This window comes from Ylistrum balloti, unplaced genomic scaffold (genome assembly GCF_031769215.1).
Source record: "Ylistrum balloti isolate Yb309-2 unplaced genomic scaffold, AGI_CSIRO_Ybal_v1 Utg369724, whole genome shotgun sequence".
Classification (NCBI taxonomy): Eukaryota; Metazoa; Mollusca; class Bivalvia; order Pectinida; family Pectinidae; genus Ylistrum; species Ylistrum balloti.
The window spans coordinates 2262157-2281081 of record NW_026781942.1 but is presented as its reverse complement, the minus strand read 5'-3'; the positions used below and the strand labels follow the sequence as shown (position 1 = coordinate 2281081).

The window sequence follows — 18925 nt, the reverse complement described above, 5'->3', positions numbered from 1 at the left end:
AATTGGAATAATTTATTTTTCCGGGAATAAACGGAATTTAGTGCAATTTACTTTGAAAATGATTCTTTCAGAAAATATAGTTTAGTAGTTGCAAACTTAAAGTTTGGTATAATATATCAACATATGATGGGGATTCAGATATTTTTCTTCTGGACAAAACATTTTCGGAAAACTCCGCAGTTGATATTATGGGATAGATAATTTAGCAAAATGGCGGCTCAAGCCACAACAAGGGAAGGTACGTGTGTTTACATTAATCATAAGACACAAGCGTAAACCAGATAAATGACAGTAGTGTTGAAATCATTGCTGAATAAGATGTTGTAGTGTATGATCCCGGTAACATCGAATAGAGGGTACTGTTTCGAGATTATCGATATGCACCATCTCGCGACCATCATTATGGTAATGGTGGAAATCGTGATTAGTACGTATGCTAACGTGGTATGAACGTTGATTTCGCAGTTATAAAAAAGACGTGCCACGTTATTTAACTGAGGAAGAGCAATGGCATTTGGTTTGTTTTATTTTATGATAATTCTAATTAGAATAGGAAGTGTAATTTATCTATTTTTTGTTGTGTGCGTGTTCGTGTGGTTTTGGGGGGGGGGGGGTGGTATGAATTTTAACATTTCAGGCACTTAACTTCGAAATTCATAAAAGAACTTGATATGTTTCAATGTCGACTGATCCATCATTTAGTCACTTGTTGATTACTCAAATGTAGTAATATTACTCATTTATGATTTTTACACGCGCGAGGTTGTGACCAAAGTATTTAACAAGGAAATTTTAAGAGAAAAGTCACAGGAAGTGTCGCGCTATCTTCGTATCTTCACTTAACTCTTTAGTATACTGAACAAATTACAGCTTTTCCAAAAAATAGAACATAATATGGATGTATTCTTCACACTCCTGTTAGATTGGATTTTATAGGTAGAAATAATTGTTTAAAAATAAAGTATATTTTTTATTTTAGTTTTATTTCTTCTTTTGCAGAGATTGAAGAACAAGTACGAAATTTACAAAACAAAACAAAAAACTTGGCTGCTGCAAATGTCCCTCCTGCAGAAGATGAAGAAGAATCCAGATTAGGTTTAGGAGAGCTTGCACAAGATGATTACATCTATACAACAGACAAACACAAGTTTGCTGGTTATGATTTATCAATTGCAGCCAATGAAGAGCCAGATGTAAGCATTCTGTTATGCATATTATATGTTAATGGTCATAATGAAAGCAACAGTGGGTCAAGGTTGATTTCAAGAAAGTCTTATTATGTATTATACATTGAAAAGAAATTGAATAGAAACTTGTGTTATGTCCTGTATATTTTGAGATGTGGCAGTTATTAGCAGTTATTTAGATAATTGATAAATGCTGGCAAGAAAATCTGAAGTTATTTGATATCTAGCCTGGTTAAGAGCTACAAATGCTTTAGGTTAGGGTGCCACACATGGCACTGTTGAGTTAGGCAATTGTTTTCAATATTTCTTAGTCAAAATGGAAGATGAAAATTCAATAAATATTCAATATTTGTGTTTTGTTTCAGGAGGATGTTGAAGATACAATCGTTCCTGGAAAGTCCAGATCAACATATACAGCCCCTTTGAACTTGCTGAATGACACACTAAATGACAAAGTAAGAACAGTCTTGTATATGCTGGGGTATGATTGATATTCTACTGAAAAAAAAGCCTTGACCATCAATTCTTTTTAAAATGGTTGATTCAGTTTAACTTATTTTCTACTTTTCTTGCAGGACTATGATCCGTTGGCAGACAGACGCCCACAGAGAGTTTCAGACAAAGGCGGCAACTATCGACCCCACCTGCAATCACGAATCATCTCCCCAGAGCGATACGACCCCTTTGCGAACGGTTAGTATCATTGTTAGATATTTACTCATTCCTTGCTATTGATAGTCTTCCTTTCTCAAAATTTTGTTAGACAGCAAAACATTTAGACATATTTTTGTGTAATAAATTTCAGACAATTTTGAAATGGTTTTATAGATTAACTGGAGCAAATTTCATTTTTTGATAAAAAAAATGGTTATGTTTCAAACAAAAATATTACTCAAATGTCTTGCTGTCTTTCTGACCTATTGGGAGGGATTTGCTGAATCTTAGGGGATATATGTTTTACCTGTTGTAATTTGACTGCACATATATAAGAACACACAAAGGGAAATAAATTTATCAATAAGATAAATCACAATGCAAGTAGATTTAAATAGTATACGTTTTTGGTGTTTAAATGAAAAATGCAATCCATTCCTGGGTTCTATTTTGAGTATAAAAATTAAACTCTTTTTACTAAATATTTATTTATTCTCAAGTTTTAGCCATTGAACCAACAACACTAGGAGTGGTCTTTTGGCTGTAATTATGAAACCTGGTGAAGACGGAAAGATCACAATCTTACTTGCTGAAACAAATATTTGTTGTTTGTGACTGAAAGCCAGTTAGATTGTTTTGGATTCAGAAGATATTTATCAATATATGTTTTGTCACTTTTATTTTAGTCAGATGGTTATAACTTTGAATAAGGTTTTTGAAGTGAGAAAAACAAAACTTATATATAAAAAAGGATATTTGAAGAGGAGCACATTTTGTATGGCATGCTAAACAAGAATATGTTAACTGAGAAGTCAGTTTTGAATAGAACAAAAAGCAGTACATGTAATTGCCTTTGATTTTTCACCTAGCCCAATTTTCAGGGTGTACAAAAAGGAACCGGTTTGTTGAAATTTATCCCTTTTTTTTTTTTTTTTTTTATTGTATACTTGAATATGATTTTTAATGTAAGTTTTTCATATTCTGCATATTAAAGCTTAGTGGAATGAATGCTTTGCTTGTTTGAGGAAACAATATTTTCAAAACATGTATCGGATAATGTTAAGTGTTGTGAAGAAATCAAGTCAACCCGATACTAATAAAAATTATCTTTCCTTTCTAGCACCCAGAATTCGTTTGGAGAGATTTCAGCAGAGCAAGACAGCAACTTGAGGTTTAAACACCTCCTATATTAACAAAACTTTTCATGTAATTATTTAGTCTCAAACCTATTAACTTTATAAATAAATGAAAAAGAAATACCACTAGCTATTTGTGGAATATTTCAAAATTTTGACACTGGTACATTTTATTGAAGTTTAAGTATTAAGGATGAATTCCTCGACGTAAATATGATTCTGCATGCTACAATAACTGATTGAATTATAGACTTAGGATGGCCAATGCACTATAGGTCTTTGTAACAAATGTTTGTTTACCTCACATGGAGTAGTTTCCTGGCAGAGGTTCAATACATTGATAGTTCAGTTTGTATAATCATGCATTGTTTTTTTTTTCTCTTTTTTTTTCTCTCTCTCTGGGTTGTTTAGAATTATATTTAATATGCAGACTAATTTTAGGCACATGATGATGAGAGACAGGACATTGGTCATTCCCAAGAAGATGGATGCGTACGTATATTAATTAAGGTTGATGACACATCTGACGAGTCAGGTTCACAAAGTGTCACAAGTCAGTGAGTTCTTGTCTGAAGAAATTCAAACAGCATTTTCGTGTCATTTTCGATGTTTGGCCAATCAGTGTTTTAAAGAAAAGTAAAATATTTGAAATTTTAAGTGAAAACATGAAAATTTAGTGAAAAAATCAAATTAAATTTCTAAGAAATTTATGGCTGACTTAGTTGGCAGTATTTCATACTCTTGTTACCGTCTCTGATGAGTGAATATTCCTCAGACAAAAACATTAAACATTATCCTGTTGTTCAAGATTGGAAGATGCGGGTATTTGAAGGAATGGTATGTTTGACCAAAAAAAGGAGTGGGAGGGGGAGGGGGGCATGTACTCCAATTATGATTTCCACAAACACCAGGATCTTGTTTCACTGTATTGATTTTCAATTACACTCAATGAATGGAGAACAAATGATTTGACATCACTAATGTTTTGTAATTGTGTCACGGCCTATGTCGTGACTTCTCTGCTTTATCTTTACAGGAGGAGAAACTCCCGATGTAAATGCTTACACCTATGCGAAAGTTCGGGCCTCACAACTTCTTGATAATGAAAAGGTAAAGTTTATTACAGAAATCTGTTCATTTAGTTGATATAATATTGTAAATGTTAAATTTTGCACAATCTTGTCATGTTAACATTTCTGCTGATTAGTAGGAAATGTGGAAAACTTCAAATCTGTATTTGATTAGCATTTCCAAGACAGTTTTAAAATTTGCTCTGTAAAGACAAATTGAAAAATTATAAAGTAAACTTGTAAATTTTGTCAACTATGAAGTACTGAAGTCATATCATCTCAAAATTTGTGTTCTATACTTAATTAAACCAAAATATGCTTATTTACAACACCAACTTAAGTTTGCCTGTTTTCCCACAGAAACGACTACAACAACAGATGGTGGAGAGGGCCAAGTCGGGTGACCTACGGGTACAGAATGGATCCAGTGTTGACAGTGGAGCGAAGATACAGCAGGCAGTGCCACAGGAGAAGAAGAAGCGCCGATGGGACCAGGCCTCGGATGATACACCAGCCAAGAAAACCAAAAGTACTTGGGATAAGGAAGAGGCAGTGACACCGTCAAACAGTCGCTGGGATGAGACACCAGGCCGTGCCAAAGGTGCTGAAACACCAGGTGCTACACCAGGACAGAGTACAAGAATGTGGGATGCTACACCTGGACATGCTACTCCTGGGGCTGCCACACCAGGACGGGGTGATAGTACTCCAGGACATCAGGCTACACCTAGCTCACGTAAAAACAGATGGGATGAAACTCCCCGCACTGAAAGAGGTAAGCAAAGCTCCATAAGAGGGCTAATCCAACTTCATTAGTTCTCCCATCACTACAACTGGACAGAACTACATGTTCACTCTTTGTCCTTTGGTCTTTCCATGTGTCCTTTATCTTTGATAATTATTAATAATTCTTTTTAAGTGTTTATTTTCTTTCTGTTAAACAGTAATCTTTTTTGGATCACATTGTTCATGCATTATATACATTATTTCAGAAACACCTGGACATGGTAGTGGTTGGGCAGAAACACCAAAAACAGACAGAGGAGGGGATCTCATACAAGATACCCCTACTCCAGGAGCTAGTAAACGACGTTCACGTTGGGATGAGACACCTGGAGCCACACCTGCTGGTAACATGACCCCTGGAAACATGACCCCAAGCATGACACCTGCTGGACAGACTCCTGGAGGCTCAACTCCTGTAGCCTTCACGCCGGGGGGAGGTACACCTGGAGGATCTACACCAAGTGGTTTCACCCCAACAGGGAAAACACCTACAGGACAGAAGGCCATGGCCATGGCTACTCCCACGCCAGGTCATCTTATGTCCATGACACCAGAACAGCTTCAGGCCTACACATGGCAGAAGGAGATTGATGAGAGAAACAGGCCCCTGTCTGATGATGAACTGGACACCATGTTCCCACAAGGCTACAAGGTACTGTATCATTTGTAGAGGTCAGTGATTTGTAAGGTTTCAATTTTCTTTATATCAGAAAATACCTGTTTTTCTTTTAAGGTTATTTTGAAAACCGATATATAAGAATAAGGAGAAGGAAGATCATTCCATTGACGACATTAGGTTCAAGAGATATGATTACTTTGTTGAAAATTTAAAAAAAAGAAAAATATGAACCTGAATATAATTAAAAGAATATGTTATTAATTATGATGTGGAATCTTTTTTTATGTTGATTGAATTGTTTGAATATAATGCCTGGAAAGAAATCCAAATTCATTTGTTTCATTGATTATTAGGTATTACAACCACCTGCGGGCTACATCCCAATCAGGACTCCAGCCCGAAAACTGATCGCCACACCAACCCCTATGGCAGGTACCCCACAGGGATTCCGAATGCAAACACCAGACAGTAAGGGTGTTCAGGTAGTGGATATGCAGCCAAAGGGGAACCTTCCAATGATGAAACCAGACGACATGCAGTATTTTGACAAACTACTGGTTAGTAAAATATATACAGAGTATTGTGAAATTTTCAGGGAAAGTAGTGAGTTTCATGATTTTTAATAGGATTTTTATATCAAAATTGACTTAAAGATTTGTGTTAACACTTCATCTAAGATAAAATTTGAAAGTGTGATCAGAGTTCTGGAATCTGAATTCTTAGTAGAAGGCTATTTTAGCTATTGCAGCATTTGGTCAATTAATGGAAAATATCAGCCATTGTAGAAAGAAATCAGAGTTGTTTTGGAATAATGAACAATCTTCAGGTTGGATGTGCTGAGGAACTTTAAAGTTTATAAACATATATAGTAAATGTTGTATTCTCTTCCTCAGGTTGAAGTTGATGAAGAAGCACTGTCACCAGAAGAACAGAAAGAAAGGAAAATTATGAAGCTTCTATTGAAAATAAAGAATGGTACTCCTCCAATGAGAAAGGTAAAGTAGTAGAGTATGTTATAGAAATATGTTTTTTATAACAAAGGTATAAACTTTTTGTTTTGACTATGCTGTCTTCCATCTGAGTGATGATCAGGATTTTCAAATTCTAGATTAAAATTTTTTTTAAATAATTACATCAGATTAATTGCTTTTATTTTGTATGGCTGCTTTTTCACACAGATGACTGCTGAAAGAGTTGTGTAATCAGATTTGGATACCAAACAAGTCTCTAATGTATAATGCGATATTTAAGTATAATACAAATGTGACGTGTTATGAGAAGTGTATGGAAGTATCAATTTTCTATTCTCCCTACAGGCTGCGTTAAGACAAGTGACTGACAAGGCACGTGAGTTCGGAGCAGGGCCCCTATTTAATCAGATCTTACCTCTCCTGATGTCGCCTACATTAGAGGACCAGGAGCGACATTTATTGGTAAAGGTCATTGACAGGATCCTGTATAAACTTGATGATCTGGTGCGGCCGTATGTCCACAAAATCCTTGTCGTCATTGAACCCCTGCTTATTGATGAGGATTACTACGCACGTGTAGAAGGAAGAGAAATCATCTCCAATTTAGCAAAGGTAGGAAAAGAGAAGGGGAAGGGGGGGGGGGGGGGGGGAAACCAACTAAAAGTAGAACCTATCAAACATTTTGTTGTGTATTAACATCATTTGCTTACTCAATAGAAGTACAGTCATTCTTCTCTGAAATGAACTTCAATTATTCAAATTTTTTGTCTGGGCCTATTCCTATATTACTACACAAAAGTTTTTGAAATGAAACTTTTCGACGTACCTTTGATAACACATTTTTGGATAGCTCATGATTTATCAAACATTTAACTGTACAGTACTGTACAGGTTTTCTCATCCTGTTACAAAATTACACAAATTTCAAGAAAGAGAGCCAAATGTCAATGGGATTACAATAGCGTACTGTTAATGGCTCTTTGTTTCACAGTCAATTAATGACTTGACACAGATGAAACTTTAATTGCTTACTAACAAGCAATGACATTTAATCAAAGATAATGGGATGATGTATGATGTTCATAGCCACCATTGTGGTAATAGCATGAAGTTAACTTTATCTTAAGACAAAGTCTCATGGTGAACTATTCAAAAACCCTTCATCTGGCATCGTGCATTGTGCGTCGTGCGTCTGTAAACAATTTAACACTTTGAACTTCTCAAAAGCCCCTGATCTGATATCAATGAAATTTTGCAGGGACATTCCCTTGCCTAAGATGAACCAAATTTGTGAATTATACAGTCCCTGCCTCTCGGGGGCCTAAGGGATGGGGCCAAAAGGGATCAAATTGAGTGGATTTTGAGCATTATTTGTTTGATTTCCGTTTGAAATATTTCAACATGGCTGGAATTATGAGTGAAGGGTGATGGCCTGATGGTATGCCCATTTTGATCCTGACTGACTCCAAAGAGCAGATGGGTGGCGCCAAAAGGGGTCACATTGACTTAGATTCCAAAAATCTTTTTCTCAAGGCCCAGATATGGTAGAATCAAATAATCTTAATGAATGGTAGCATCTTAAGATGCTTTACCAAAATTGTTAATTTCATGGCCGCAGGGTAAATAAATATCAACATCCAGATAATATAAACACTAAACAGTTGTAAATCATCCTTTTTGGAAGCGAACACTACAGCCGTGTGCTTAGATTAGCGTCATGCACAAAGAACCAACATGAAAATCACTTACGGTTAGTGACCATGAAATTGAATTTAGTACAGAAAGAGTTAAATAATCTGAAAAATCTTCAAAAGACTTTTTAGAGCTATTTTCTTTGACTTCATGTAATTTTGAATGTACTTTATCGTTTGTAGGCGGCAGGTCTTGCCACCATGATTTCCACTATGAGACCAGATATTGACAACATGGACGAGTATGTACGTAACACGACTGCTCGAGCCTTTGCCGTGGTTGCCTCTGCCCTGGGTATCCCCTCACTACTGCCCTTCCTTAAGGCTGTGTGTAAGAGCAAGAAGAGCTGGCAGGCTAGACATACAGGCATCAAGATAGTACAGCAGATTGCCATTCTCATGGGATGTGCCATTCTACCCCATCTCAAAAACTTGGTGGAAATTATTGAACATGGTGAGTCAAGTTATTCAAGAAATTTGCTTATAAATTTTAAGGTGTCTGTTAATTGTGGTATCACAATTTATTCCTTTAATAAATCACATAATTAAATCAAAGTGTATTAAGAATTTTATCCCAACTTTATTTTTTTGTTTTCTTTGTGTTGAAAATATACAATTTGTGTGTTATTCCCATTGATTCAAGAGTGATCCTTTTTGGTTCCTGTGTGAGGTTTTGAATGTTAGTAAGATTTTTGGCTTTAATTATAGGTCTTGTTGATGAACAACAAAAGGTGCGGACCATCACTGCTCTTGCTCTAGCTGCTTTAGCTGAGGCAGCCACTCCATATGGTATCGAGTCATTTGACAGTGTCCTTAAACCCCTCTGGAAGGGTATTCGTCAACACAGAGGAAAGGTAAAATAACTATTAGATCTGTGTAATAAGTAAATTGTATGGAATCATGAAAAATGTTAGGTCTATGTTAAGTATTAAATGTATTGAGTTGATTCTTGTTAAAAAATAATATCAAGAAATTTTAAGCCTGTATTAAAAGTAAATTTCATAAAGATTGTTTTCAGTGATGCGGATATTCAACATGCTACACTTTTCTGTGAGTTATATGGTGAATATCCTTCATACAATCTTTCAGTTTCATTTTCTATTTGTAGGGTCTGGCAGCCTTCCTCAAAGCCATTGGCTACCTGATCCCTCTTATGGATGCTGAGTATGCTAATTACTACACTCGTGAAGTGATGTTGATCCTGATTCGAGAGTTTCAGTCCCCTGATGAGGAAATGAAGAAGATTGTATTGAAAGTGGTAAAGCAGTGCTGTGCCACAGATGGTGTGGAGCCCCAGTACATCAAGGAGGAAATCCTGCCTCCATTCTTCAAACATTTCTGGAACCAGAGAATGGCCTTAGATAGGAGAAACTACAGACAGGTATCAATGTTAATCTATGTGAAACTGCAATGTCGTCTCTGCTTTTCAGGTCCTCAATAGGGTCATTGTGAAGTATATAAGTTAATGGTCTGAAAGGCTGTAATAACTTGCGTAAGACCTGTTACATAGACAATAACTAAACAGGTATGAGTAAAGTCAGGTTTTACCATGTGTTGTACCCCGTAACTTATTATTGAAGAAACATATTTTCGTAATTTGCTGTGGAAAAAGGTTTTCTGAATAGGGTAGTTATAATTGCAAATATTTGTAAGTGATCATTAGACAGTCATTTTTTTTTCATTTTCAGCTGGTAGATACCACAGTGGAAATCGCCAACAAGGTTGGTGCAGCAGAAATCATTGGACGTGTAGTGGATGACCTGAAGGATGAGGCAGAACAATACCGTAAGATGGTGATGGAAACTATAGAAAAGATCATGGGAAATCTTGGAGCAGCAGACATTGATTCTCGACTAGAAGAACAACTTATCGATGGAATTCTGTATGCATTTCAAGAACAGACTACAGAGGTGCGCCCATGTGTTCCGATATTAACAAGCATATATGCTAAGCGATACTGCTGGGTCTTCTATACATGATGTTGTGAAACGTTATTAGATTCAAATAGCTATAACAGTTGAATAGAAGTTTTATATCACAACCATTAGAATGTTAGAAGTGTGATGTTTTGATGTCTACACTGTCAACCAGGAATTGACCAATGTGGAGCGTACTAGCACAGATGCATGTAATGTACAAGATGGTAAAGAATCGACTAAGTTTTTGAGCTGTTCTGTTACCGTGTTTACACTCTGTTAGGAAATAGTTTGACGAGATGGAAATCTCTACAGCTGAAAAAGATTGATTCCTTTCCATCTCATACACTATGTGCATCCGTGCCTGTACACTCCACACTGGTCGTTTGTTTGATGAAAGTGAAACATCATACTCTAATATTCTACTAGTTGTGTTATATGAACTTCTATTTAACTGACATTACCAACCTGAAAAAATGCTGCAAAACAGCTCTAACGGTCATTGGTAAAACAGAATTAATAGAGTAAAATCCCCAGGCAGATTGTATTCCTCAAAAGCTTTTGTGTAAATCTTTACTTGCTTTAAAAGCAAATTTGAAAGCTTTTTAATTTCAATATTTAGCAGCATTTTTAAGTCTGATTTACTGGAAAACCGCATGTTACTTGTTTCCGTGAGGAACAGTGCTGGACCTTAATTCATTAGAAAAAATAAAAAATGGTGCACATAAGCTTTTTATTCTCCAGAAAGCCCATGATGAATGTGATGCTGGTCTGAAACTTAGTGTGTATTTATGTGGCATCAGATGTTAAAAGGAGGCTAATGATAATGATGTGTAAAGATGGCCGGACTTAACAAAGATAATGTTCAGTATTTGAAAAAAGTAGAAGTTGGATTAAAGCAATTTGAAAAGAAATTGATATCTAATCTCATTATGGATAAAACAATCATACTTCCGAATTGTTTTGATGATAGCTGAATATTTTTGTGAGAAAAATCTTTCATGTTTGTCATTTTTAATGCATGTGTCAATTTTTCATCAAAAGTGACAGTGAAGTTGCTTAAGCGGAGTAGGTAAGCAAGTCATTGATTGACGGTATAATGAGAAAATATACTACTTGAAAAAATACCTTGTTAAAGCATTATAAGCTATTGCGAAGCGCCCGTTGTCGGTCCATCCGTATATTTGTCCATCCATAATCTGGCGTCAGCTTTTTTCTTCAAACAACTTCTTCTCAATAACCAATGGACCAAATCATTTGATATTTGGTTGGTATGTTCCTAGAATGAAGTCCAAAAAAATGTGCAAAAAAAATGACCTTAACTTGTATTCAAGGTCACAGGGATTAAATTTGTTAAAACCATTACTAAATGCCTAGGAGCAAGATATTTGGCAGGTATATATATACCAAGTGAGTGCTGCAGGCCCATTTAGCCTCTTGCACTTTATTACCTTTTAGTAGATTTCTGTAGAAAGTAGCATATGTTGGTGTAAAGATATTTTTCTGCAAATTTTTTGGCATAAAATGTCTATGTAAAGATATTTGATTTGAAGGGATTTAACATTAATAAGATAAGGACTCCTAAAGGCAAGTTTCAAGATCAGAATTACTCTGTATTAGAACTAGCCAGGAAATTTTTTTGTAGTGAATATATGTTTTGTTTTCTGTTTGTACTTATTTTTTCTTCAAATTTGAAAACATTTAATTCAATATATTTAATAAATTTATGCTACAGTATCTGTGGAAAGATGTAGGTATTGATGATGTATGTTTTGTTTACATGTTGTAAAGTGTGTTTACTTGTATTGACATGAATAAAGGTTATTAACCCAAAAAACAATTACTTTTTGCCCTTTCAGGATGTGGTCATGTTGAATGGTTTTGGTACGGTAGTGAATTCCCTTGGAAAGCGTGTGAAACCCTACTTACCTCAGATCTGTGGTACCATCCTGTGGCGTCTCAATAACAAGTCAGCAAAGGTGCGACAACAGGCTGCAGACCTCATCTCGCGCATTGCCATCGTGATGAAAACATGTCAGGAGGTAAGTACTGGGGATTTTACAAAGCTGTATAATATATAACCAGAAAAGGAAAAAATACTCGTCAGCAAAGTAATGCTCAGCATTGAACTTCTCTGGGATCTGAGCTCTTATGTTTAGTGAAAATATGAAGTATCAGCATTTTCAAAAGTAAAATCGAACTGTAAGATGAAATTGGAGATGTCCATTTTAAGTCTGTTGCACATATCAGAAATACTGATAAAATAAACCACTATATATAGCCATTAATAGGAATTCATTTGCTTATAATGTTCTGGGACTTATTACAGGAACGTTTGATGGGCCATCTTGGTGTTGTGTTATATGAATATCTGGGAGAAGAATACCCAGAGGTGTTGGGTAGTATCCTTGGAGCCCTTAAGGGCATCGTCAACGTCATAGGAATGACCAAGATGACCCCTCCCATTAAGGACCTACTTCCCCGTCTCACACCTATCCTCAAAAACAGACATGAGAAAGTGCAGGAGAACTGTATAGACTTAGTAGGTCGCATTGCCGACCGTGGAGCAGAGTACGTGTCTGCTCGTGAGTGGATGAGGATCTGTTTTGAACTCTTGGAATTACTGAAAGCACACAAAAAAGCCATTCGAAGGGCAACTGTCAATACATTTGGGTATATTGCCAAAGCCATTGGGTATGTTACTTTCTGTTACATATTTTTTATCAGAATCAATCTATCACATGCATTTGCAACCACCTATCATAATTAATGTTGGATTAAAACTAAGAATGATGTTACTGTTTCTTTTAATTTAATGTAATGATATACCCACGGTTCTCGAAGGGCGTGTGTTGTTCACCCCATGGTCAAATTGTTAAGAACTCTACTTTTCTCAGAAAATCATGATGATCTTAATAGTGCACATTGCACAACATGGCCATTTTCGTTTAACAGTTTGACAGGGTTATTAACTTCAGTAAGGATAAACCTACTGATTTTATTATGCTTTCTGACAAGCCTTTCAAGGCATGTATTAATATATATATACATGGCCATTTTCGTTTAACAGTTTGACAGGGTTATTAACTTCAGTAAGGATAAACCTACTGATTTTATTATGCTTTCTGACAAGCCTTTCAAGGCATGTATTAATATATATAAATATCTGTCCTGATTTTTGCCTGAAGCATTGCATTTGAAATGTGATTGAACCTGGTTTATCCTTATAAAGGATAATGCACAATATACAGCGTAGAGTTATTTTCCGTTCGACCATGAGGTGAATTTAACCTGAAACATAAGCTTATTTATGTTAATATAAAAGCAGATTTCATTATCAGATCCCTGCCTGTTTATAATTCAGACTAAAGGATGAATTTATGATTAATCAGCACTGTGCACTAATAAATCTTTCATAATGTTTTAATGCTATTGGTCGTTTGATGGTGAAAACCTTGTTTTTACAGTCCCCATGATGTGCTGGCTACTCTGTTAAACAATCTCAAAGTCCAGGAACGTCAGAACCGTGTGTGTACAACAGTCGCAATTGCCATTGTAGCTGAGACTTGTTCCCCCTTCACAGTGTTACCAGCTCTGATGAATGAATATCGTGTTCCAGAACTGAATGTACAGAATGGTGTACTCAAATCATTGTCCTTCATGTTCGAGTACATTGGAGAAATGGGCAAGGATTATATTTACTCCATAGCTCCTTTGTTAGAGGACGCCATGATGGATCGGTAAGGCAAATTGCATTGTTATGTCATTTCAACATTTTCTCAACTGTGCTGATAGTGGAAATGAAAAGTAATTTATAATCCAAAAAGTTGTGGTTCAATTGATGTGGTACCAATGGATTGTAATATTTAAATTCAAATTAGATATTAAAAAGTGTAACCATTGTTTAAATTTTCTTTTGTTAAAGAGCCAAATTATGGCCTTTTGATATTTTAGTCATAGCAATTTTGTTGACCATAAGTAGTGTCAGAATAACCTTGTTCATCATAAACTTCTGTCTATTACAGAGATCTGGTGCACAGACAGACATCAATGGCAGCTATACAACACATGGCTCTTGGAGTGTTTGGCTTTGGTTGTGAGGATGCCCTCACACATCTACTCAATTATGCCTGGCCCAACATCTTTGAGACATCTCCTCATGTTGTCCAAGCTTTCATGGGTACTATTGAGGGAATGCGTGTGGGACTAGGTCCATCAAAGGTTTTACAATACACAATGCAGGTGAGTGATATCAAACCAAGTGCCACACTCCTAAACATAAGCTTAGTGTTGCTTTACTACTGGTTAAATTAATTTTTGGCGGGGTTGCACATAGTGCAAATCCGGGTTATAGTATGGTGAATGTCTGTCGGATGGGTGGGGAAAAGGGGTACCAGTTTCGTAGAATCAAATCCTCCTGGAGTTTTTGACGTAGAAGCATGAAGCTTTGTAGGATGTTTATATATATGTTGAAGATGTGCACCTATCAATTAAGGATTCATTCCGGATGTTTTTTCTAGATTTTCTGGGCTTTGGAACTTGGTCGTTTTCAAGAGTCTGGCTTGGAAAATTGAAGATGGCAGCCTTTGCCATTGGTTGAGATGTTGTTTTAAGTGCGATATATAACGTTGTACTCATCCCGCAACCCTGTCAATTGTGGCTTTGCCCCATTTTTTGACATCTTTGTTATGAAAGATAGGTTTTCAAATTGATCTCACAATTGTATTCATCAAAGGGCCGGTTTCCAAAACGGCCCCTTCTCTGATTCAAATTTCCTGTTGGTGGTGCATTGCCCATGCCGTTGTGGTCACAAATCTATAAAGTATAAAGATTTAGGTAACTTGGTTTGTTTTTTTGGTTCCTCAAAGTTGTACCTTTCAGAAGCTGTATAAGTGTTGATAAAATGTGCATGTTATGTAAAATATTAATGAAAATCTAATCAAATGATAGTCACCGTAAAGAATACATTCATGGCATGATTGTGACAAAAATCATGTTTCCATCGCGCCATTTGGCTGTTTTATGGAAGAAACAATCTCAAAAATGCCATTTTCGATGATAACATTTTAGACACAAAAACTGTGTTTTTTAGAGAATACACCCTTTTATTGGCGTTGGATGCAAACCAATTTATATCCTATTAAATAGTACGTAATATGCTGTTGATGAGAGGAAAAATCATCAAAATGTAAGTGGTGGAACATTTTCAAATGTTGGGTTGAATTAGCCTATGGTTGAATTGCCGCTTTTCGACTTTCTTTAGATAATTAACAAAAAAACGAGAGTATTTGCTCGGTATGTTGAGAATATGTACACAGATATGAAAAAAAGTGAAACACTTTTTCATAAAAAAATCCAAGATGGCTACTTCGCAAGTCCCCGTGGTTGAAGACATTGGCTGACAAATAGACAGAACAACAAACAAAACGTGTTCCTTATGATTTTGGTTGGTTGTCGCATTTACGGGATTGTTCATAGCTACCGGCGATTGTATAATACCTATATTTATAAGTTTGGTTAGTCACATGGTAACGGGGATCTTTCATATCGAGCCCCAAACATACTTTCGACATATGCACTCTGTTGCCGCATGGAAAACTATTTCAAGTTTTGTCGGAATTTCTTTACCTGTGGTTGTAATAGTCGAGGGTTTTCCAGCGTCCTGTAATACCCAAGGTAGTACAAGATACTGGAGATGTGCGCACACATTCCCATCGTTCTCTCTCCAACTGGGCACTGGCAGTAGTAGTCCTTTATTGGGGCCTCAACATCGGGTGAAACGGTGAACCGTATCCAAACGTTATATTTCGTTTGGCTTTTGTGTCGAGAATGTATTTGACATCGGAGAAGGTCTGGGGAGTGCTGGTAAAGCCACACCTCATAGTCGCCGTCATCACTTAAATGTTCGGCGATGTAACCAGGAGCCAGAGATATCTGATACGTTCCACACGTAATGGTTCTCAAGTAATCAAGATCGAGACGGGGAAACAGTACTTTATTTATTTTTTTTTTTTACACATCATAAAACTGTCATGAAAATATCCGCTCTGATATTCAATATAAAAGTTTGTATATAATAAGCTATATAGTAGGGTTTCAGACAAGGTTGTTACTAATTTCCCCTTTTCTTTCAATTTACAACCACATTCAGGCGGCGATATGAGAACGTTCCACCACATGGAATTAGCTGATTTTTGGTACACATATGAAACAAGTAAAGCTCTATCCGATTTTCTGATGGAAATTTGCATCCAAAACTACATAACGGGAGAATATTGCAAATTTATGGCATTTTTCTTCATAATTGTGTCTCTGCAAGTGCATTTTCATCCGAGAATATTTTTTTTTTATGTTTTATGAATAAACACGATGATTTGGAAATATTTATCAAAAGAAATTTATACTATGTTGCGAATTACAATTTCAAGATAACCTTCTTTTATTTACAAACTTATGTCTTTGATGCTGAAATTGACAACTTTATAAAAATACATTTTCACTGAAATTATGAAATCTGGGTGTCGGAAAGGTGTAAAATTATTTTTCGGAAAAGAAAAAAACAGTAGTTGAGCTAGATAAGAAATTATACGGGGGCAGGCTCCTATGGAGAATTAACATTACTGGAAACAGGCCCTTTTCATGTTTGATTAATGTTTTACAGATGTTGATAAAGTGTCAGTTATTTTCTCAAGTAATTGTAAGAGTCCTGTTGTTATTTCAGGGACTGTTCCATCCTGCAAGAAAAGTCCGTGATGTTTACTGGAAAGTGTATAATACTGTGTATATTGGTGCTCAGGACGGTATGATACCAGCCTACCCACGTGTACCTAATGATGCCAAGAATCATTACATCAGATACGAACTGGACTACATTCTTTGATCACACAAATCATCATCATCACAGTTATTTTCATCAGATAGGGGATACAGATACTCATTGGAGAGTTCTGATAGGCCAACACCTATTGTACAGTTGTAAATAAGCTCTGTATGCGTGTGTGTGTGTGGATGTAATTTTCTGGCCATGATACATGGTATGTGGATTCAATTTTTCAGGACTTATGTCAAAGTACACTGCAAGTAAAGTGTGAGAGGAAAGATGATTCTTCTGCCAGAGGAAAGATGTCTGAAAAATCCGAGCAGAAAAATATTTTGTGGCAAGTTTCTTAAAATCACCAAAGCACCAATTTATCTTAAAAGTGAAGTTAAGGGGAGTAAAAAATCTTTGATATTTGAGATGTGCGAGGATTCTTCAAACATTTTCACTTGCAGCTTCATAGAACAGAATGTGAAGTTATATGACTGGGGTTTTAATTAAATAATTTCAGATTTTTAAAGAGATACTATTGGTTCATACTACATTATAGAAATGTGGACTGAAGATTAAAATTTTGTTTTAGAGTGGAAAATCAACAGAATTCGTGAAAATACAGGAATTTTTGGGGAAAGAAAGCGGCTTAAATACTGTGGACCTTTGTGACATATCGTATTGTTAAGTACCCTGTACACTTAAATAGCAGTTGTGTTGTCCTGTGATGGAACATACAAGCGATAATCATAATACCCTTTGATTTTAACCTGCTTATCGTTGTAAAGTTATGGTGATCTTACTCACACACACATTGTAATTCTAAATATCACCAAGTACATAGATCAACTGTTATCAAACTATTTTTGCTATCAACAAGTATTGCTGTTGAAAGTAATTGTCATATTACAGGATCAACCACTATATTTTTTACACTGAGACTAGGAAATGAAATTATGAATTGGAGAGGGAAAAAACTTTGACTCTCATCAGTAAAATGTTTTGTTCTAGATATTCTTGTGACAGTTATTGTGGTACTTCATACTTGTGAGATTTTATTGCAACAGGTATTACAACAGTACATCATATACAAAATGAATATTGTTAATAATCATGATTTAATAAAAGTATTGCACAGAAATAAATCCACTAGTTTTACTATGTCTTTTTCAACTTTCAAACAGATAGAGGTTTACTAACCTGTGTTATTTTGTTGTACTTGACTAATAGGATAGGAATGTCTTTGTACAACCATGTTACATTAATAGTAAAACACACCATGGATTTCTGTTAATGTCCTTGATGGAAAGTATTTTAAACTACTTGGTATGTTATTCTGAATGTCTTATACCTCTTGACAGATTTGGTTAACCAGTTATCAGTCAAAGTTAAATGGTCAAAGGTTGCATCTGACAACTTCTGAAAATTTGTCCAACAGTGATAGTTTATGCATTAGGAGAAGGATATTTACATCTGACATTTTCTAGTTTATCATATCTCGAGACTTCATATTGAATACTGTCCCTTTGAAAATCAGTCATCATTTCATCTGATCAAGACCTGGGCCCATATTCATGAAACCATTCTCATGCTTAAGCATAGATTTTGTTCTCAAGCAAACTTTGTTTTATAATTTGCCTAAATCATATAAAATAATACAAATGTCAAATGTAAACATTGAATATAGCTTTGACTTGAAGTCCTTTCAAAATTTGTTTTTAATCTTTGGCAAAATCAGTCTTATTTATTCATATTTAACTTAAACAAGATATAAGGTTTGAGCACAAATTTCATGCTTGAGCATGAGAATGGTTTCATGAATACGGGCCAAGATCAGGTGAATTTTGGGAACGAGGTGAATAAAAAGAGATTTGATGCTACATTTCTGGAAATGCTAATTAAAGACAATATATAACCATGTGATGCAATTCAAAAAATATTGCTGCTACTTGAACAGGAGGTCTATTGTCCTTGACAGTTACCTGAAGTAAGCAATATTGAATATAAATGTTATTTTGGTAAGTAACTTTCAAGTGTCACCAAAAAAAATTTGCAAGATTCAATGATGGTAGTACGACTTTGTGATA

General features: G+C 35.6%; 1 protein-coding gene across 2 annotated transcripts; it reads left to right on the top strand.

Moving 5' to 3' along the window:
- The first annotated feature begins 202 nt into the window (after nt 1–202).
- On the top strand, nt 203–17983 carry LOC132565557 (splicing factor 3B subunit 1-like). 2 transcript variants are annotated; one of them, XM_060230204.1, is made up of 19 exons: nt 203–238; nt 1000–1193; nt 1553–1642; nt 1763–1880; nt 4014–4087; nt 4408–4822; nt 5040–5485; nt 5806–6009; nt 6346–6447; nt 6769–7035; nt 8298–8568; nt 8823–8968; nt 9223–9495; nt 9803–10024; nt 11890–12072; nt 12360–12724; nt 13498–13770; nt 14056–14272; nt 16752–17983. In XM_060230204.1, the coding sequence occupies exons 1-19, from the start codon at nt 211–213 to the stop codon at nt 16908–16910; spliced, it is 4047 nt and encodes a 1348-aa protein (XP_060086187.1). In that variant the 5' UTR covers nt 203–210; the 3' UTR covers nt 16911–17983. The 2 variants fall into 2 exon arrangements, with proteins under 2 accessions (XP_060086187.1, XP_060086188.1); XM_060230205.1 differs by lacking the exons at nt 203–238; nt 1000–1193; nt 1553–1642; nt 1763–1880 and adding an exon at nt 2016–3469.
- Nucleotides 17984–18925: the final 942 nt, after the last annotated feature.